The following is a 22,194-nucleotide window of genomic DNA, read 5'->3' as shown; positions in this document are numbered from 1 at the left end:
GGCTGTAACACACTGGCCGGTTTCTCCCGGATGGCAAACAGCCGGACAAACTTTGTCCGTCTTTTTGCCATCCGGGAGAAACCGGCAGAGTCTGTCACACAGGACGGCTTTGAGCCGTGTGTGATGCTGTGCGCATGCGCAGCATTAGACGCGGCTTGGGAAAAAAACGTTGTGTGTGAAAGCTCCCCTTCACACACACGGTTTACTGGCTGCAAAGATGGCCAGGCGCCCGCCCGGCAGCCGGACCTTCCAGTGGTGAGACCCGGGGCCGTGCAGTGTGTAAGGACACTAGTCCTCACACTGTTCATTACAATGCCGGCACGGGAAAAAGACGTCCGGCTTTTTCCCGGCCGGCAAAAGCCGGGTAGTGTGTTTTAGCCCTAACACATCTAAAATTTACATCTCTATAGATTTACCAAATTTTTAACACTCATTTATATTTACAATCATGAAAATGAGAAACTCCCGCGTGAAGAACGGGTAGAACAGCTATTCCATTCATAAATGTCGCCATTCTCTTACATTTATGAGGTTAACATGGCAGGATACTGTGGAATAAATGAAATCACACACTGCTTTCTAGCAGGTTAATCAGTAGTCTGTAGCCAGTAAAACTATAAAAGAAATGGGACTGAAACCTATTACCTAGTGCAGCCCACGGGTAAACAGTGACCTAGAAACAACATCTGGAAGAGGGATTATTTCCAAAAGTCAAAATGGAAGCTGGAAATCACAGTAATTACTTTCTGTAGCACTCCCTATTCATTATCAATTAAACATGGTTTAAAGCGTCCGGCATTTAGGACATAAAGGGGGAGATTTATCATAGCTTGGACAGTGATAACCTAGAGAGAGATAAACTACCAACCAATCAGCTCCTAACTGTCATTTATCAAACACAGGGGTAGATGTACTAAGCTTTGAAAAGTGTTAAATTTCACAGTGATAAAGTACCAGCCAATCAGCTCCAGTCATTTTTCCAAACCTACTGGGGGGCAGAGTTATTAAGCCTGGAGAAGAGATGAAGTAGTGATAAGTGCTAGGTGATAACGCACCAGCCAATCAGCTCCTAACTGTCAATTTCAAATCCGTAATGATTGGCTGGTGCGTTATCACCTAGCACTTATCACTGCTTTATCCCTTCTCCAGGTCAATGCATCTGCCACCCCCCCTACCAGTCTGTAGCATGGCAGTCAGGAGCTGATTGGCTGGTACTTTATCTCTTTCCAAGCTCTGATAAACCTTTAAGTGTTAACATTATCACTGCATAGTGGTGGTAATTCCAAGTTGATCGCAGCAGGAATTTTGTTAGCAGTTGGGCAAAACCATGTGCACTGCAGGGGAGGCAGATATAACATGTGTAGTGAGAGTAAGATTTGGGTGGGTAATTTTGTTTCTGTGCAGGGTAAATACCGGCTGCTTTATTTTTACACTGCAATTTAGATTACAGATTGAACACACCACACCCAAATTTAACTCTCTCTGCACATGTTATATCTGCCACCCCCCCACCCCCCTGTAGTTCACATGGTTTTGCCCAACTGCTAACAAAATTCCTGCTGCGATCAACTTGGAATTACCCCCAGTGAGAGATATAAAAAAAAAAAGTCTCAGCTATTTTACATTAAATTGGGAAAATATTTTTGAAAAAACACAATTTGTCTCATTTTGCGATGCTTTAAAACATTGGAGAGTATTTCAGGGTGAAAAACTGACATAAGTTATATTATATTGTAAAAAAAAAAAAAAAAAAAAAAACCCCAATCATCTCGTAGGAGTTTTTCACTTTACGACTTAGGGGGTCATTCCAAGTTGATCGCTCGCTAGCTATTTTTAGAAGCCGTGCAAATGCTATGCCGCCTCCCACTGGGAGTGTATTTTAGCTTAGCAGAAGTGCGAACGAAAGGATCGCACCGCGGCTGCAAAATAATTTAGTGCAGTTTCAGAGTAGCTTCAGACCTACTCGGCACTTGCGATCACTTCAGACTGTTCAGTTCCGGATTTGACGTAACAAACATGCCCTGCGTTCGCCCAGCCACGCCTGCGTTTTTCCTGGCACGCCTGCGTTTTTTCGAACACTCCCCGAAAACGGTCAGTTGACATCCAGAAACGCCCACTTCATGTCAATCACTGACTGAAAAGCTTCGCTAGACCTTGTGTGAAACTACATCGGCCAATGTGAAAGTAAGTCGCGCGTGCGCATTGCGCCGCATACGCATGCGCAAAAGTTCATTTTCAGCTAGCGATCAACTCGGAATGACCCCCTTAATATCATTAAAAAAACGTTCCTCACCAATAATATAGAACATACTTTAGCACAGGTGAATGCTAAATACACAGTAGGAACTACTGTAACCAGTAGCAACTTTTTTTTTTTGTACCGCTGCTTCTCACGGTGATACACAGGGGGAGAGTTAGCAAAAATTGGAGAGAAATCTTTTGAGCAGATGTACTAAGCCTTGGAAAGTGATAAAGTGGAGATAAAGTACCAACCAATCAGCTACTATCATTTTTCAAAAGCAGCCTGTAACATGGCAGCTAGCTGATTGGCCGGTCAGGCACAGTAGCCGGTAAAGTTCTAGATTAGACATATATACATCCTCAAATAATAACAGCAAGAAAATAAGACAAGTGCTTACCATTGTCAGAGTGAATGGATGGTTCTCCAGCGCAGAAACGCTCGGACACTGCAGAATGATGTACTGAAAAATGTATAAATCATTTATGATTATTTAAATCTACATGCAAAAGCTTAACTGACTACAACTGGAGATAATATTAGTGTTCTAACCAAAGGAATTTATTTAATTGACAAGTGTTCAGGGATGTATGGAGGCATCAGTGTATTTCATTAGGGATGGTTAGCAAATGACGGAAGTTATGCGATACCTCTGGGCAATCTATAGAGCCCTCTCTATTAAATTCTCCATGCAGCACACTTCTTATACACGGCAAACATCTAGATTTCATTTCAAGTTACAGAATAGCCATAATTACATAAAAGCAAATCTTTAAGTGGGTGGTATTCATGTGACCGCCGGTCAGCTGACCGACAGTCACATGACCTCCTCCACCAGCCCGACGGGTCACTGTCCCGATGGTCGGCATGCCGACCAACAGGGACTATTTCCACTCGTGGGTGTCCACGACACCCATAGAGTGGGAATAGAACCCGTGGCGACCGCAGGTCGCCACCGAGCCCGCAGCGTGGCGAGCGCAGCGAGCCCGCAAGGGGCTTGCTGCACTCGCCCCTCCCCGCCGGGATCCCGGCGTCGGTATGCTGCCGGGATCCCGGCGTCGGTAAGCTGACCGGCGGTGAGGAGACCGCCGGTCAGCCGTACTACACCCCTTTAAGTACAGTAATCTTAGATCTTTGTATTTACTCACCTGTCCAGGACTGGCTTTGAAATTCTCTTTGATCATTCTGATTTCGATGACATCAGACAGGTGATGTATAACTGCGGTGATTGTCACAGGCTTGCTGCTTCGGAAGTATCGGTATAATCTCTCAGCGCAGTACAAACACAGAGGCGCCAATATCCACAGCCATGTCTAAGAGAAAAAATGGAGTGTCTCAATTCCGTTGTATTATTCATCAATATATACATTTTTTTTCTATATCATATGGACTGGTTACATGGACACGAAGAATTTGACGGCAGATAAGAACCACTTGGCCCATCTGGCCTGCGCATGTACATGCACACACTTACACGCTAGGGTTAACTTTTGTCGAGAGCCAGTTGACCTACCAGTATGTTTTTGGATTGTGGGAGGAAACCGGAGTACCCGGAGGAAACCTACGCAAGCACAGGGAGAATATACAAACTCCACACAGTTAGGGCCATGGTGGGAATCTAACCCATGACCTCAGTGCTGTGAGGGAGTAATGCTAACCATTACACCATCTGTACTGCCCAATTTTGATTGGACCATTGCAATTTGACTCTCGACATGTGGTCAATGGACTGCAATGTTGCGATGTTAACGTAATGGGCGTACAGCAATACTCTTTATATCCATTGTACCAATCTACTGGTTGGAGTCATCTCTCAAGAAGGTAACTCACACAATTAAATCTTTGCTATGTGGGAAAGTTTTAGCGATTTCTGCCTTCTCCCACTAGGGAATCCATACCCCACTGCTCCCGTACCACCAGGGCTGCCATCAGAAATTGCGGGGACCGGGACTGACAAAATAGGCAGGGCCCCCCCACTGTGGAGGAGTCAGCTTTAGAACTGCACCAGTTAATGTGTGTGTGTGTATTATATACACACACATGCATGCATGCATACATACATACATACATACATACATACAAGTGTCGCTGTCGGGAGGGCCCGGGATGCTGATGCTGCTGCCTGCCCGCCTCCATCCCCGCTGTTCTGCTGCTCTCCTCCGTTCTCCTGCAGCTGTATTGAAAACGCCCCTCCCAAAATGGCCGCCGCCTCAGAGGAGACAGTTATTCAAGATACTAGAGGGCTCCTCTGGTATCTTGAATAACTGTCTCCTCTGTGGCGGTGGCCATTTTAAGAGGGAAGTTTTCAATACAGAGCTGCTGGAGGGTCGGAGGACAGAGGCAGAACAGCTGGGACGACGGCGTAACGGCGGGGATGGCGGCGGCAGACCGGTGGCTGCATGAGCATCCTGGGCCCTCCTCTCTCTGTCAGAGAGACTGGGCCCGGGACAAATGTGCCACCAGCGATCCCCTAATGGTGGCCCTGCATACCACTCTACGGTATGAGACTTGCATGTACTTGCAAGGCCCTCCCTCTGAATCTTTTGAGATAATGGGGGTCATTCAGAGTTGATCGCAACAGCAAATTTGTTAGCAGTTGGGCAAAACCATGTGCACTGCAGGAGGGGCAGATATAACATGTGCAGATATAACGTGCTGCTGCGATCAACTCTGAATTAGACCCAATGTTTTGTGATATGTTTGTATTGTGTAATCACCCTTGTACCACATCTCCTATATAATAGCCCAGATCTGTGACTTTGTGATTCATTTGCTAACGCTGGGCGGAGTCACAAGACTGGGCGGAGTTAGTCAAATGAGTCACAGATCTGGCCAAATCTACAGGAGACTAGGAGCAGAAGCAGATGGTATGGGCATGGCACAGGCAGGGGTGCATACCTCCCAGCTTTCTGCAGGAGCTTTCTTCAGGCAGAAGGAGGGACACACACTGGCGAAAAGGGGGCGTGGCTTCACGGTAGGGTCCCCGTTTTCGTCAGTGAGGGGGCATGCCCAGCGCTCTGTAAGCTGCTGGCATGCCCCCAGGGGCTGATTATGAGTCCGGGGGGCCCAGGGCACTTGAGACAGGGGAGCCCTATCTCATTGCTGTGCCTGCTGTGGGTTGGGGGCGTGGCCTAATCGCGGGACGCGCGGCCACGCCCCCTTATGCAAATTCCGATTTTTATTTTGATTTTTTAATGGGATTTTGGCCCCTCAGCTAGGGCTAAATCCAGAGGAGGTGCTCGCTCCCCCCCTACACACCCGCACAGGCAGAAGCAAGCAGGGAGACTGCTGCCTCCCTGTAACACCACAGACCTGCCAACACGCAGCAGCGTGTGCTGACAGTAGCACAATGCTGCCGTTGTTGCTGGCAGGACGGGGGGGGAGCTTCTGAGCTGGGACAGAGCTACTCCAGCCGGGGGCCCCCCTAAAACTGTGGGGCCAACGGTACGTACCCCCTGCCCCCCCCCCTTAATCCGGCTCTGCTGCTGGAACCCCCCCTTAATCCTTAATCCGTACCCCCTGATGCCCCCTCTCCCTCTGTCTCCACTATTCACCGCTGCTCTGCTAAGCAGAACAGCGAGTACAGGAGCTTTCCAACTGCCCCCCCTCACCGCGGGACACTGCGACCCGCGGGTGGGACAGCGGGACAGACCCCAAAAAATGGGACTGTCCCGCGAAAATCGGGACATTTGGGAGGTATGGGGGTGTGTGAGGGGTATGTCATACAGACTGACGGGCACCGGCTCACTGTGTGCTTGACCCCCCACATCGGCATACTCAGCAGGGTCTCTCTGGCGCGGAGGAGCGTCACTTTCTGGCACACTCCACGCTTCTTAGCTGCAGTTTTGTGGGGCACCTGCCGCTGTGCAGGTTCCGTACTGCCTCTGTTATCTCCAACCCCGGCAACCCCACCGCTAGCTGCAGCGCTGCCACCCGCAGTGAGGTGCGCCCAGCTCATTCACACACTTTAGCTGGCGGGTAGCGCTGCAGAAATCCGAGCTGCTTGCAGGCTCCGACCCACTCCTCCCTCCAGCCGCAGCGTCTCCTGGGAGCTAACCAGTCACTCCCAGTCTCCCCTTACCACAGTGCCCGGCAGCCGCGAGGTCCGCGCCACGTGCATGCTATGACCCCCTCCTCCCTCCAGCCGCAGCATCTCCTGGGGGCTAACCAGTCATTTTCAGTCTCACCTTACCACAGTGCCCGGCAGCTGCGCGAGGTCTGCGGTGTGTGACTGAGGAGGGGGGGGGGGGATGCGGACGGGCAGAGGAAGCAGGACTCCAGCCTGAGAGAGTCAGCCATGCCAAGTCTCCAGCAGCAGCAGATCCCAACAGGTTGGAGTGGAACAGCAGCAGCCAGCAGCAGTGACTCCGGTAAGACACATCTGTCTGTCACCACTGTTTTGTCCCTAATACCAATCTCTCCCGTGCCCTGTGTTCTGTCATGTCCCTGTCACCCCTGGCCTTGCCCTGCCACCCTTATCCTGGCCCTTTCACCCTTATCCTGGCCCTTTCACCCTTATCCTGGCCCTGTCACCCTTATGCTGGCCCTGTTACCCCTATCCTGGCCCTGTCACCCCTGTGCTTGCCCTGTCAACCCTATACTGGCCCCGTCACCCCTGTCCTGGTCCTGCCGCCCCTACCCTGGCCCTGTCACCCCTATCCTGTCCCTGTCATTTCTGTCCTGGCCCCGTCGCCCCTGTCCTGGCCCCGTCACCCCTGTCCTGGCACCGTCACCCCTGTTCTGACCCTGTCACCCCTGTCCTGGCCCCGTCAACCCTGTCACCCCTGTCCTGGCCCTGTTACTGCATACCCTCCAACTACCTTTTATGGCATGTACAGTACCCGCAGCGCCTCCAGACCTCTCCCCAATGCACCACACCACATGCGGCACTCCACCCCTCCCCCACATGCAGTGCCTCCAGACCCCCTACACCACCCGCGGCTCCCACTCCTCCACCCACAGCACCTCCAGGCCCCCTCCACCATTCACCCCCCTTATATGTCTCCCCCCACACCTGCCCCCCTCCACCCGCAGCATCTGCAGACACCCTCCTCCATCCGCGGTCCCCCCCTCACCCACCCCTCCCCCACCAATGGCACCGCCGCACCTGCCCCTCCACCACCTGCAGCACCTCCGGACCTCCTTTTCCATCCGCCGCACCACCCGTACCTGCCCCTACCCTACCCATGGTGCCTGCGGTCCCCTACCCCACCCCCGGCACTCCCGTCCCTTCCCATCCCACAGCACCTCCGGAACCCTTCACCCATCCACAACATCCCCACACTTGCCCCTCTCCCACCCGTGGCACCCCTGCCCCTCCCCCACCTGCAGTGTCTCCGGACCCCTCCCCCATCTGCATCCCCCACTCCTCTGCCCCTCCCCCACCCGCAGCACCTCCCGAACCTTCCCCATCCGGGCCCCACCCCCACTTCTGCCCCCCCTCCACCCGCAGCATCTACAGACACCATCCGCAGTCCCCCCCACACCCGCTACATTCTGTACATCGTGCCCTGCAGGTGCTGTTCACGCCGTCGCAAGGGGCTGTGCCTCCTTCACCATCGCACGTCCTTTCATTGTGCAATATTTAACCACTAACAAAGGAATGCAGGTAATACTCCATATAATACAAATATTAAACCCCAGAAAGGCATGCAAGGGTTAAGGGGGCGTAGCCCCTTGCGACGGTGTGAAGAGCGCCCGTAGGGCGCGATGAAGCACCTAGTTGTACAGTATTTGTTGTGATGGACCTAAATTCTCTACTTTTGTCCTCGACTCTTCCTATTCCTATGTGGCTATGACTTCTATACTGTGCTTTGCTTCTATAAAGCAAGATAATTGTTTTATTTACATATATATATATATATATATATATATATAAAAATACATATATATATATATATATATATATATATATATATATATATATATATATATATATATGGCAGGCCAATCCCGGGATTTGGGCCCAAAAATGCCGGGATTTGAATCCCAGGATTGGAGCCTCCAATCCCGGGATTCACGGGATTAGAGCGCGCATGCGCAGTTTTGCCGGACAGCGCTGAGCACTATAGCACAGCACTGCCCGGCTGTCAGCGAGATAGATACAGCAGCCACAGGTAGTTCCACATACACACTGACCTCTCTGGCGGCATTTCAAATGTAGCGCCGGCCGCCAGCCAATCAGAGCTAGCAGACCGGCAGCCAATCAGGGAAGCGGCAGCAGCCGCGGCTCCTGATTGGCTGCCAGACTGCCAGTTCTGACTGGCTGGCGGCTAGCGCTACATTTGAAATGCCGCCAGCGCGGTCAGTGTGTGTGTGTCCATGGCTGGTGCCCGCGGGCCACCTAATTAGTAAGTGTCATCGCATTCGCTACCTACACCCACACTCCCTCTCTGCTCCAGACATCCTCCCTCCCTCCCTGCTCCTGACATCCTCCCTGCTCGCTACACCCACCTTCCCTTCCTGCTCCTCACATGCTCCCTACACACCCACTGTCCCGCTGCTCCCTACACCCACCCTCCCTGCTCCTTACATTCTCCCTACACACCAACTGTCCCGCTGCTCCCTACACCCACCCTCCCTTCCTGCTCCTTACATGCTCCCTACAACCACCCTCCCTTCCTGCTCCCTACAACCACCCTCCCTTCCTGTTCCTTACATGCTCCCTACACCCACCCTCCCTTCCTGCTCCTTACATGCTCCCTACACTCACTCTGCCGCTGCTCCCTATACCTATTCTCCATTTCTGCTCCTTACATGCTCCCTACACCCACCCTCCACCCCTCGCTGCCCTCCACATATACTCTCCCTGCTCCCTACACTGATCCCTACTGCAATCCCGGGATCCCGGGAATCCCAGGATTGAGCATTTTTCAATCCCGAATCCCGGGATTGAAAAAATGCCCCGGGATTGGCCACCCTAATATATATATATATACTAGGTGCTTCATCGCGCCCTACGGGCGCTCTTCACACCGTCGCAAGGGGCTACGCCCCCTTAACCCTTGCATGCCTTTCTGGGGTTTAATATTTGTATTATATGGAGTATTACCTGCATTCCTTTGTTAGTGGTTAAATATTGCACAATGAAAGGGCGTGCGATGGTGAAGGAGGCGCAGCCCCTTGCGACGGCGTGAACAGCACCTGCAGGGCACGATGTACAGAATGTGGGGGGGACTGCGGATGGTGTCTGTAGATGCTGCGGGTGGAGGGGGGGCAGAAGTGGGGGTGGGGCCCGGATGGGGAAGGTTCGGGAGGTGCTGCGGGTGGGGGAGGGGCAGAGGAGTGGGGGATGCAGATGGGGGAGGGGTCCGGAGACACTGCAGGTGGGGGAGGGGCAGGGGTGCCACGGGTGGGAGAGGGGCAAGTGTGGGGATGTTGTGGATGGGTGAAGGGTTCCGGAGGTGCTGTGGGATGGGAAGGGACGGGAGTGCCGGGGGTGGGTTAGGGGACCGCAGGCACCATGGGTAGGGTAGGGGCAGGTACGGGTGGTGCGGCGGATGGAAAAGGAGGTCCGGAGGTGCTGCAGGTGGTGGAGGGGCAGGTGCGGCGGTGCCATTGGTGGGGGAGGGGTGGGTGAGGGGGGGACCGCGGATGGAGGAGGGTGTCTGCAGATGCTGCGGGTGGAGGGGGGCAGGTGTGGGGGGAGACATATAAGGGGGGTGAATGGTGGAGGGGGCCTGGAGGTGCTGTGGGTGGAGGAGTGGGAGCCGCGGGTGGTGTAGGGGGTCTGGAGGCACTGCATGTGGGGGAGGGGTGGAGTGCCGCATGTGGTGTGGTGCATTGGGGAGAGGTCTGGAGGCGCTGCGGGTACTGTACATGCCATAAAAGGTAGTTGGAGGGTATGCAGTAACAGGGCCAGGACAGGGGTGACAGGGTCAGAACAGGGTTGACGGGGCCAGGACAGGGGTGACAGGGTCAGAACAGGGGTGACGGTGCCAGGACAGGGGTGACGGGGCCAGGACAGGGGCGACGGGGCCAGGACAAAAATGACAGGGACAGGATAGGGGTGACAGGGCCAGGGTAGGGGCGGCAGGACCAGGACAGGGGTGACGGGGCCAGTATAGGGTTGACAGGGCAAGCACAGGGGTGACAGGGCCAGGATAGGGGTAACAGGGCCAGCATAAGGGTGAAAGGGCCAGGATAAGGGTGGCAGGGCAAGGCCAGGGGTGACAGGGACATGACAGAACACAGGGCACGGGAGAGATTGGTATTAGGGACAAAACAGTGGTGACAGACAGATGTGTCTTACCGGAGTCACTGCTGCTGGCTGCTGCTGTTCCACTCCAACCTGTTGGGATCTGCTGCTGCTGGAGACTTGGCATGGCTGACTCTTTCAGGCTGGAGTCCTGCTTCCTCTGCCCGTCCGCATCCCCCCCCCCTCCTCAGTCACACACCGCAGACCTCGCGCAGCTGCCGGGCACTGTGGTAAGGTGAGACTGAAAATGACTGGTTAGCCCCCAGGAGATGCTGCGGCTGGAGGGAGGAGGGGGTCATAGCATGCACGTGGCGCGGACCTCGCGGCTGCCGGGCACTGTGGTAAGGGGAGACTGGGAGTGACTGGTTAGCTCCCAGGAGACGCTGCGGCTGGAGGGAGGAGTGGGTCGGAGCCTGCAAGCAGCTCGGATTTCTGCAGCGCTACCCGCCAGCTAAAGTGTGTGAATGAGCTGGGCGCACCTCACTGCGGGTGGCAGCGCTGCAGCTAGCGGTGGGGTTGCCGGGGTTGGAGATAACAGAGGCAGTACGGAACCTGCACAGCGGCAGGTGCCCCACAAAACTGCAGTTAAGAAGCGTGGAGTGTGCCAGAAAGTGACGCTCCTCCGCGCCAGAGAGACCCTGCTGAGTATGCCGATGTGGGGGGTCAAGCACACAGTGAGCCGGTGCCCGTCTGTCTGTATGACATACCCCTCACACACCCCCATACCTCCCAAATGTCCCGATTTTCGCGGGACAGTCCCATTTTTTGGGGTCTGTCCCGCTGTCCCACCCGCGGGTCGCAGTGTCCCGCGGTGGGGGGGGGGGGGCAGTTGGAAAGCTCCTGTACTCGCTGTTCTGCTTAGCAGAGCAGCGGTGAATAGTGGAGACAGAGGGAGAGGGGGCATCAGGGGGTACGGATTAAGGGGGGGTTCCAGCAGCAGAGCCGGATTAAGGGGGGGGGGGGGGGCAGGGGGTACGTACCGTTGGCCATACAGTTTTAGGGGGGCCCCCGGCTGGAGTAGCTCTGTCCCAGCTCAGAAGCTCCCCCCCCCCCGTCCTGCCAGCAACAACGGCAGCATTGTGCTACTGTCAGCACACGCTGCTGCGTGTTGGCAGGTCTGTGGTGTTACAGGGAGGCAGCAGTCTCCCTGCTTGCTTCTGCCTGTGCGGGTGTGTAGGGGGGGAGCGAGCACCTCCTCTGGATTTAGCCCTAGCTGAGGGGCCAAAATCCCATTAAAAAATAAAAATAAAAATCGGAATTTGCATAAGGGGGCGTGGCCACGCGTCCCGCGATTAGGCCACGCCCCCAACCCACAGCAGGCACAGCAATGAGATAGGGCTCCCCTGTCTCAAGTGCCCTGGGCCCCCCGGACTCATAATCAGCCCCTGGGGGCATGCCAGCAGCTTACAGAGCGCTGGGCATGCCCCCTCACTGACGAAAACGGGGACCCTCCCGTGAAGCCACGCCCCCTTTTCGCCAGTGTGTGTCCCTCCTTCTGCCTGAAGAAAGCTCCTGCAGAAAGCTGGGAGGTATGCACCCCTGCCTGTGCCATGCCCATACCATCTGCTTCTGCTCCTAGTCTCCTGTAGATTTGGCCAGATCTGTGACTCATTTGACTAACTCCGCCCAGTCTTGTGACTCCGCCCAGCGTTAGCAAATGAATCACAAAGTCACAGATCTGGGCTATTATATAGGAGATATATATATATATATATATATACACACATAGACACACACTGATATGGCTGAAGTTCTATTACCGTTTACCACAGCAATAGAAAAGCACCTATTGCCTCGGTGATTGTTGCTACTAGCTCTGTAATACTGTGCAAATAAAGAAAAATGTCTGTGGTCGCTGACTAGTCCTTCTAATAAATCTGTGTACCCCAGTTTTCGACCAACTCTGTGAGAGAAACAGAGAAGCCCCAGGAAAAGCATTTTTGTATCTTATTTTGATTTTTGCACTATTTGGAGCTCTCTAACACAGAAACCCCCCTTACTAATACTGTACTTAATTCCAACATTTGTGCCAAACCAATCCAATCCAACTCATTCTTTAAATGTCTAATGCATTCCAGGCAGATAAAATATAATTGCTGACTGGATTTCTGTGGTCCAGGAAACCATTTGTACATGCAATACTAGAAAATGACCCATACCATGATCATAGATTGCCCTTCATAAATCCTTAATGGGTTTTAAAATATAGTAACCAATCATAAAGCAGTTTTTAAAATTCTAGTGTCGTTAGACCAATCAAAACGGATATCTGACTAAGGTGTATACACACTAGACAACGTGCTCTATGTGCATCGTCGTCTAGTGTTTTCCCCTCACAGGACGGGCGGTAGGACATACACACTGAGCGATATGATGACCATATCGCTCAGTGACGTCATGCCGCGTCAGGTCCGTGCAGTCAGCTCTTGGACGACAGTCCAGAATGAGCATGCATGCACGGCCGACAACGAGGGTCGTTAACGATCCGCGGGGCCACGAATCGGTCGTCGCCGACATACACACTTGCCGTGGAAGTGAACAAAGTCGCTCAGGAAGGGTGAAAATGAGCGGCATCGTTCATTTTATCGGCAAGTGTGTATGCACCTTAATATAAGTTAAATGAATTATGTTCTCACTGTACTTTATTTTTATTTTTTTTTAATACGCAACCTGCCTAGGCTGTACTGGACCTACATACAAGAACAAACCTACAGTCATACAATAATTATGCTGTCATTGTCCTGTAATGTTCTAAACACATATTCACAAGACTGATCTGATTTAATGAGGTATCCGATTTAATGTGGTATCTGGTTAATTGTGGTGTCTTAATGAGTAAGGGAGTTCAAGAACATTTCTGCACATAAAAGGTGTTCGGCCGGGTGCGCTAAGTGCCCCTGAACCTTTATACTCAGAGTGTTCAAAGCCAGATACTTTCTTTGCATCACTAATATTTCTGCGGTTAATAATTACAGTGGGAATCCACCAAGACACCTCCAGATTGCAGTTTTAAAACCTAATTACTGTGAGTGATGCAATGTAAACAACATGTTTATGTAAGTCGCCAGAGACCATTTCTGTCTGTTTTCAGATGAATATGTAGGTTCTCTTTACACATGCAATTCCCACAGAAATCCAAGATGTGTAAAATAAAATGGTCCATTGCTAACTACAACATTAAACAGTTGGGGGACTGATACAAGGAATTAATTCATAGAATTTTTTTAAACCTCATATAGTCTGAGGATTGTCCGTAACAATAAAACCTTAACATCTTAACACTTAATTATAATAAATAAAGACACGGAGACTTGAATTTGGCAGAAAATTTTAGCTATTTATTTAAGTGAACAATTAACTGTGAATAATTAAACTAAAGTATGGTGGCCAGAAAGAACGGCTAAAACAACCCTATCCCATAAACCAACTATCTTATAAAGAAAACTGACGTAAACCTTCCAACAAACAATAGTTATCCGCTCAACCTTCATCCTGACTACCCACCCGTGAAGGTGATGAGGCTGCCACCCGAGAAGGCGGTCCAGCAGATGTAAAAACCATTCAGCGAAGGAGAGCGCACCTAAAAATCAACCACCAAACGACCTCCAATCCACTCTTTAATACAACAAATGTTAACTTGCCGTTCTTTCCCGCCACAACCTAACCGTGACAACCCACATCACGAAAATAGCCAACGCAACAGCATAAAACAGACACCACCAGTAGGGAGGGAGGGTGGGACGACAAAAGGCAGAAGAGGCTGACCCAGCCCCTTTCCCAGGCTTAAGAACCCATACCACCTACCTCCAACATTCATTCCTATTGGCTAACCATAAAACTCCCATAATGCCTTACCGTCCTGCCACCAGACTAGCTGAGGTTTAACCCACTCCTCTCCTATTCTGTCAATTCGTTCTCCTAAACCTCATATAGTCTGAGGATTGTCCGTAACAATAAAACCTTAACATCTTAACACTTAATTATAATAAATAAAGACACGGAGACTTGAATTTGGCAGAAAATGTTAGCTATTTATTTAAGTGAACCATTAACTGTGAATAATTAAACTAAAGTATGGTGGCCAGAAAGAACGGCTAAAACAACCCTATCCCATAAACCAACTATCTTATAAAGAAAACTGACGTAAACCTTCCAACAAACAATAGGTATCCGCTCAACCTACATCCTGACTACCCACCCGTGAAGGTGATGAGGCTGCCACCCGAGAAGGCGTTCCAGCAGATGTAAAAACCAGTCAGCGAAGGAGAGCGCACCTAAAAATCAACCACCAAACGACCTCCAATCCACTCTTTAATACAACAAATGTTAACTTGCCGTTCTTTCCCGCCAACAGCGAAGTTCTGTTCCACAGCAACTACGCACCGCCACCATACCCCTAACCTACCGAACCAATCACCGAAAACAGATCCTCCAAAAATATAGATAGTCCCTGTCCTGTCAAGTGCACCCCATCAGGTCTGAACAGGTAGAAGTACCGGAACTTGATCCGCTCGTGCCAAACTAAAGCACCGCCATGGGCCACCACAAACTTAGCAACCGCGGCATTCACCTTCCGGCGAGCCACATTGATGGCCCGACAATCCACCACCCCACGCCAACACAACCGCGGCACAATACAAGACCAGATAAGCCTACAGCCTGGCCAAGCGCCCGAAATCACTTGCAAATCCTGAACAATGGCCAATCGAAGATTCACCGCCTTCCTCTTACCTAGGTCGTTCCCTCCTAAGTGAATCATTAACAGTTTGGGGATGCCAAACCGCCGAACCTGCTCCATAAGCCTCGCTTTCAGGTCATGCCAAAGCATACCCCGAACACCTATCCACCGTACACCATCCGATCCAACAAAGCAAGGAGCCCCCTCCGCAGCCAAAAATTTGACTGCCCAATAAACATAGGAATGACCAATCACCCACACACCACACACATCCTCCCGCCAACCTATAAGGGGAAAAAACAGATACACAAATGTGAATATGTGAGGTAAAACTAAACCCAGCCCAGAACAGGAACCAACTACCAGAACGAGGATCTGCCAAAAAGAAAAATTGAATAGAGGACTATAACTTTCCTCTCGGACAAGCTTCAGGCCAATCGAAGCAACAGAAAGAAACAAAAGGAAAAGCAAAATAATAAAAGGGGGAAGGTGGGGGGGGGGGGGGGGGGGTGTAGGGAAACAAGGTAACTCGGCGGGTCTGGGACTAAGGGTCGACAGCACAAAGGTCGACACACCTTAGGTTGACGCTAATTGGTCCACACACGTTAGGTCGACATGGACAAAAGGTCGACATGGACAAAAGGTCGACATGGAAAAAGGTCGACATGAGTTTTTTATGTTTTTTTGGTGTCGTTTTCTTCGTAGAGTGACCGGGAACCCCAATTAGTGCACTGCGTCCCCTCGCATGGCTCGCTTCGCTCGCCATGCTTCGGGCATGGTGCCTTCGCTTCGCTCGGAACACTTTACGGTTCCAATCGTAGTCCACGTGGATCGTTAAGTATGAAAAGGTTAAAAAAAAAGAAAAAAATCGTGAAAAACTCATGTCGACCTTTTTCCATGTCGACCTTGTTCCTGTCGACCTTTTGTCCATGTCGACCTAAGGTGTGTCGACCAATTGGCGTCAACCTAAGGTGTGTCGACCTTTGTGCTGTCGACCTGGAGTCCGGATACCAACTCGGCGCTGGAGGTGAAACGTAAAAACCTGCTGAGGAACTTGTAATTAGATGCCAATTAGCCGAATTGAATGAATTAAGCCAAATCAGTTCGTCAGCTCAGGCAAAAAATCGCGAAGCACTCCAGATCCCCACTGCCAGCAGTGGCGAGTAGCTAGCCATCCGAGTAGGGAGGACAGGGGAGACAAACAATACAGCACGAACACACTGAACTGAAACACACAACGCAGTAAACTAACAACATAGAAACATAGAAACATAGAATTTGTCGGCAGATAAGAACCACTTGGCCCATCTAGTCTGCCCCCTTTTTTTTTTTTTTTTTTATTCTTTTTTTTTATCACTAACCTTATTTGATCCTTATTTCTTTGTAAGGATATCCTTATGTCTATCCCATGCATGTTTAAATTGCTCTACTGTCTTAGCCTCTACCACCTCTGATGGGAGGCTATTCCACTTGTCCACTACCCTTTCTGTGAAATAATTTTTCCGCAAATTTCCCCTGAACCTCCCCCCCTCCAGTCTCAGTGCATGTCCTCGTGTCCTATTGCTTCTCTTCATTTGGAGAATGTTTCCCTCCTGGACTTTGTTAAAACCCTTCATATATTTGAAAGTTTCTATCATGTCCCCCCTTTCCCTTCTCTGCTCCAAACTATACATATTGAGATTTCTTAGTCTTTCTGGGTATGTTTTGTGATGTAGGCCATGCACCATTTTAGTTGCCCTCCTTTGTACAGTTTCTAATGTATTAATATCCTTTTGAAGATATGGCCTCCAGAACTGAATACAGTATTCTAGATGAGGCCGTACCAATGACCTATACAGTGGCATTATTACTTCTTTCTTTCTGCTGCTGATTCCTCTCCCAATGCAGCCAAGCATCTGACTAGCCTTCCTCATTGCCTTGTTACATTGCTTACCTGCTTTTAAGTCATCTGAAATAGTGACTCCTAGATCCCTTTCCTCCTCAGTAGTTTTCAGTATAGTGCCATTAATACTGTATTTAGCTTTAGGATTTTTGAGACCCAAGTGCATGATTTTGCATTTTTGGGCATTAAACTGTAATTGCCAGACTCTTGACCATTCCTCTAGTCTACTTAGATCCTCAATCATTTGATTTACCCCACCTGGTGTGTCTACCCTGTTGCATACCTTTGTGTCATCTGCAAAAAGGCATACTTTCCCTTTAATGCCATTTGCAATGTCACCAATAAAGATATTAAAAAGCACTGGTCCAAGTACAGATCCCTGGGGTACTCCACTGGTAACATTTCCCTCCTGTGAATGCACTCCGTTTACCACAACTCTCTGTTTTCTATCCTTCAACCAAGATCTTATCCATTCAATAATCCTAATATCCAATCCCAAACTTTCAAGTTTATTTAGCAGTCTGCGATGTGGAACTGTATCAAAAGCCTTACTAAAGTCTAGATAAGCTATATCCATGGCTCCACCTTTATCCATCACTTTAGTCACACAATCAAAAAAGTCAATAAGATTTGTTTGACATGATCTCCCCCCAGTGAATCCATGCTGTTTGGGATCCAGTAAATTGCCGGATTTGAGATGATCTACAACTCTTTCTTTTAAGAGTGTTTCCATCAATTTCCCTACTACTGATGTAAGACTCACTGGTCTGTAGTTGTTTGCCTCTTCCTTGCTTCCACTTTTGTGCAGTGGGACTACGTTTGCTCTTTTCCAGTCCCCTGGAATTTCTCCTGTAGCTAATGACTGGTTGAATAATTCTGTCAATGGTGCTACCAGCACCTCTTTAAGTTCTTTTAGTATCCTTGGATGTATCCCATCTGGCCCCATAGATTTGTCCACTTTCAGCTTTCAGCTTTGAGAGTTCTGTTAGGACCTTTTCCTCTGTAAATGTACATGTTAGTAGAAACAAACTCGCTTACACAACAACGGGCCGAATGTAACGCTTATTAGCCGCCGACTTCCAGCGGCCCAAAGCCTTAATTTCGTCCACAGCGCGCCCTGCAGAAGCAGCGGAAGTGGCGGCCCCGATTCTAAAGGAATGTGAACCAAAGTCCCTAGGCGAGAGGGCCAAACTGGACAGGCAGCGCCGCATCATCCATGTAAATTGGTACTTAGTCAATGGCGACCCATCGTAATGCAGGAGCCAAGACCCCTCAGACGAGGGCCTGACCTCCGCGTGCCGACCAGCCAATGCCACCGGACAACAGTCCCCACCACCCGATGGTGTCAAAGTGATCCAATGACCTCTACCCATCTGATCAGTTTTGGAGCGGCGCAGCCTGCACAGCACGGACCCCCCACCCACTACAACATCCGCGCGCCGCATCATGGCCTCGGATTTCTTAGAAGCCGCAACCAGCTCAGAAACCCTGAACGCGCCATGGAAAGCCATGGAAAAAGCCAGCTGAAACAGGAGCGCTTCAAAACGGGAGTCCGCCACCCCCGCCACCGCCCCTAAGAGGGAAGAAAGCAGGGACGCATCAATAGGGCACCGGCCATCGGGAGGCACCGGTGCCGAGCGCGCCCAACCTCTAAGCGCCCTTGCCAGCAGGAAACCCTTCGTAACATCCGGCATACCCTTCAATTTAGAATAAAAGGATATCCCGGCGAGGTATCGAGACACCATGGCCCTCGATCTCCCCGTTACGAAGAGTTGCCAAATGAAGTCTAGGAACAAGCTTAGACCCCTCTTACCTCTAGGCCCCTGGTCACGGGAAAAGTCTTCCCACTCCTTCCAGGCCCGACGGTATCCAGCGAGAGTGGACGGAGCCAAAGACAGCTCCGCTAGCCCTTCCAATCCGCCATGATGACCTGCCAAACATAAGAAGGGCAGGGCAAACCTGCCGAATCAGCCTCCGGGGCCAACAAACGGAACCTATCCCACTGCCCCCTGGACAATGCATCGGCGATCCCATTATCAACCCCGGGGACGTGTGGCGCCCGAAACATAATATTACAGCGCATACAGGTTAGCACGAGCCGCGACAACACCCGAAGGACCCGGAGGGCCTTAGCCCTTTGGTTGTTAACCGCATGCACGACCCCTAAGTTATCGCAGCGGAAGAGAATACTGCGATCGCGAAGTCGCTCTCCCCAAACCTCCAAGGCCACCATGATGGGAAAAAGCTCCAGCAACAACAGGTCGCCGGTCAGCCCCTCCCTCGACCAAGACACGGGCCAAGAGGCCGCGCACCAAGCCCCGTTTAGATAACAACCGAACCCCGAAGAGCCCGCAGCATCCGTAAACAACTGCAGTTCGAAACTGTCAACAAGCGGGGCCATCCAGATCAGCACACCATTGAAATCCGCCAGAAACGAAACCCACATAGCGAGGTCCCGCCTAATCTCAGCCGAGAAACGGACAAATTGGTGCGGCCTGGACACCCCGGCCGTGGACCGCTCCAACTTCCGACAAAAAACCCTGCCCATGGGAATCACCCGACAGGCAAAGTTCAACCGACCTAGGAGGGATTGAGCCTCCCGCAACGTCACCTTACGCCGCTCCGAGCACTGCGCAATGGACTCCCGAAGCTTCACAACCTTGTCCTGAGGCAGCCGGCAAGTCCCCGCGACCGTATCGATCACGATACCTAAAAAGGACAAACAGGAGAGGGGCCCCTCCGTCTTATCCTCGGCCACAGGGACGCCAAAATGCCCCAACAAGGCCCGCAGCGAGAACAGCAGGAAACCACAGCGAGGAGAACCCGCGGGCCCCATGCACAAAAAATCATCCAGGTAATGAGCAATCCCGCTGCCTCCGCAAGAAAACTCCACACACCAGTGTAAAAAGGTGCTGAACTTTTCGAAAAAGGCACACGAAACGGAACACCCCATAGGCAGACATTTGTCTACGAAGTATTCCTCCCCGACGCGGAAACCCATGAATCGAAACGACTCCGGGTGCAAAGGGAGCAAGCGAAAAGCCGATTCAACATTCAGCTTAGCCATGAGGGCCCCGGGGCCACACCCCCGGACCATGTCCAGAGCATCTTCAAAGGACTGATACACCACCGAACAACAGTCCGGCGAAATTGCATCGTTCACCGAGGACCCAGACGGATAAGACAAATGCTGAATGAGCCGAAACTTACCCGGAGCCTTTTTGGGCACGACCCCCACTGGGGAAATAATCAAATCCTCGACAGGCGGCAGCGCAAAGGGGCCCGCCATCCTCCCCAGGCGAACCTACTGTTCAACCTTTTCTCAAAGCACGTCGGGGAAATCCCGGGCAGACTGCAGGTTCCTGGCGGCCCGAACTACAACTTCCCCCACCACTGGCAAATGAAAACCCGACGCAAAACCCTCCCGCAGAAATCTTGCGTCGTCCGTGTTTGGGTACCACCCCAACCATTTGAGCATGGCCCCCAAACGAACCGGGGTCGGCGCCCTAACTAGCAGCAGGCCCCCCCGTCGTTTTTCCGGCTGGGCCCGCGGCCGCCCTGGCACCCGGTCGCCCCACGCGGAAGCAATTGGAAGCAGGGTGGGATCCGTTACATCGCAAGCAAAGGTGTCGAAGGGGGCACGCGGAATTGTTGAACGCGAAACACTTCCCCTTCGCCGGCGTCTGCTGCGGAGAATGGGCCGCGTTCCAAGGGCGGCGCGGCGGAGCCTCAACCGCAGGCCGAAACTGACTCGCCGCTGCGGCCTGCGCCACCAACGCCCCCTTAGCCACCATCTTCATATCCTGCGCTCGCGTGACCCGAAGCCATACCTCCACGTCTTTGCATCCGAAGTCAATGATGTGCAGGCAATCGTGCTTCTGACGGAACTGCTTGTCGTAATGCAGCCACGAATCGTCCTTAGACTGACGCTGCATGTCATGCACGAGGTGAATATACCTGATGACGTTCATGTGTTCATCAGGGCGATCCTCCAAGTAGCACGCCGCGAAGACACAGAAACCTGGCAACCAGTTATCATACGAGCGGAAGGCCTCCGCCCCAATACCGCCCTTCGCGAGCGCTTCCTTACCTTCCCTCTTGGTGTCGACGTATTCCTCCCGTCTGATCTTCCTCCTGCAACTCTCCCGCAATCCCCGCAAGACTGCCGTGTACTCGCAGCGAACCATGCCCGGCAAATTACGCCTCCTCCTTTCCCGGCGAGAACTGCTACTACTCCTCCGAGACCGCTTATCCCGGTGCCGCGCCTCACGCCGCGCGTACTTGATAGCCCTCTTCCTAGCCTTAGCGGTGCTACTAACTGCAGACCGGCACGACGAAGAGGAGGAAGAAGATCTACTTGACGTACTGCCGTACGTGGAAGAAGAGGACCCCAGCGACATAGCAACAGTATCGGCGTCCCCCTCACCGGCGGGCCCGCTTCCGGAAGGCGAAACGCCGGCCACGACCGGCTCCCCGTCCTGATCGCTATCCGGATCCGCACCTGAAAAAGAAGGGACAACCGCCCCTGGAGCCGAAGCCCCCCTGACGGGAATGAAAGCAGACGCCCCTGCGGGCGATGGGGTAGCGCTACCCAGCAACGCAGCGGCGGAGCCCAGACTGCGACAAGCCTGTAGAAACTGCGCCATGGCGGGGTCAGAAGCACCCGAGAGAATGGCCGCGTCGACCGAAGCGGGAAGCAAGGAAACGCCACCCGGGGACAAAGTCGACAAAAGCGGCGCAAATGCCGCCGTCATGGCCGACAGTGCCGTCGCAACGGCAGAGGGATCCGGAGCCGCAGTTGCAGCTCCAGAGGTCCCCCCGGCCCCGAAGCAGGGATGGGTCCAACCGCGCCGGCACGCCGCCCAGGTCGGCCCCGCCGGGGACCGGCACTAGTCCACTAGTCACGCTAAGAACCCCCGTTCCCTCCTGCGGTGCACCGCGAGCCACAGTGCCGCCCCGGCCCCCACTGGCCCCGCCCACCTGGAGAACCCGCTGACCTCCGCCCCCAAATATTACCCCCCCCCCCCCCGCTGGCCCCGTGCCGACACCACCACAGGCCCCCGGGAGCCTCCCCCGCCAGAGCGGGGAGAGCACCAAGGGAGTCCAGCAGCCCCACGGTACGCGATACGGAAAGCGCCTGCCCCACGGGACGTCCCGTGTAAGAGCCACCGTCCGAGGGCCCCGCATCCACAGAGGCC

The 22,194-nt window shown here is 52.4% G+C and overlaps 1 protein-coding gene across 3 annotated transcripts in view; it reads right to left on the bottom strand.

The window, feature by feature from the left end:
- The window catches only part of NOX4 (NADPH oxidase 4), a 502,226-nt gene that overhangs the window by 262,337 nt on the left and 217,695 nt on the right, over positions 1–22,194 (bottom strand). For all 3 annotated transcript variants that reach the window (XM_063951390.1, XM_063951389.1, XM_063951391.1), the window contains 2 exons: positions 3,388–3,552; positions 2,640–2,702 (listed from right to left, as the gene is read on the bottom strand). In XM_063951390.1, the coding sequence (XP_063807460.1) occupies positions 2,640–2,702; positions 3,388–3,552 (228 nt within the window). The remainder of the gene's footprint in view (positions 1–2,639; positions 2,703–3,387; positions 3,553–22,194) is intronic.

This window comes from Pseudophryne corroboree, chromosome 2 (genome assembly GCF_028390025.1).
Source record: "Pseudophryne corroboree isolate aPseCor3 chromosome 2, aPseCor3.hap2, whole genome shotgun sequence".
Classification (NCBI taxonomy): domain Eukaryota; kingdom Metazoa; phylum Chordata; class Amphibia; order Anura; family Myobatrachidae; genus Pseudophryne; species Pseudophryne corroboree.
The sequence above is the reverse complement of the archived record's forward strand: the minus strand, read 5'-3'. Positions and strand labels throughout refer to the sequence as shown.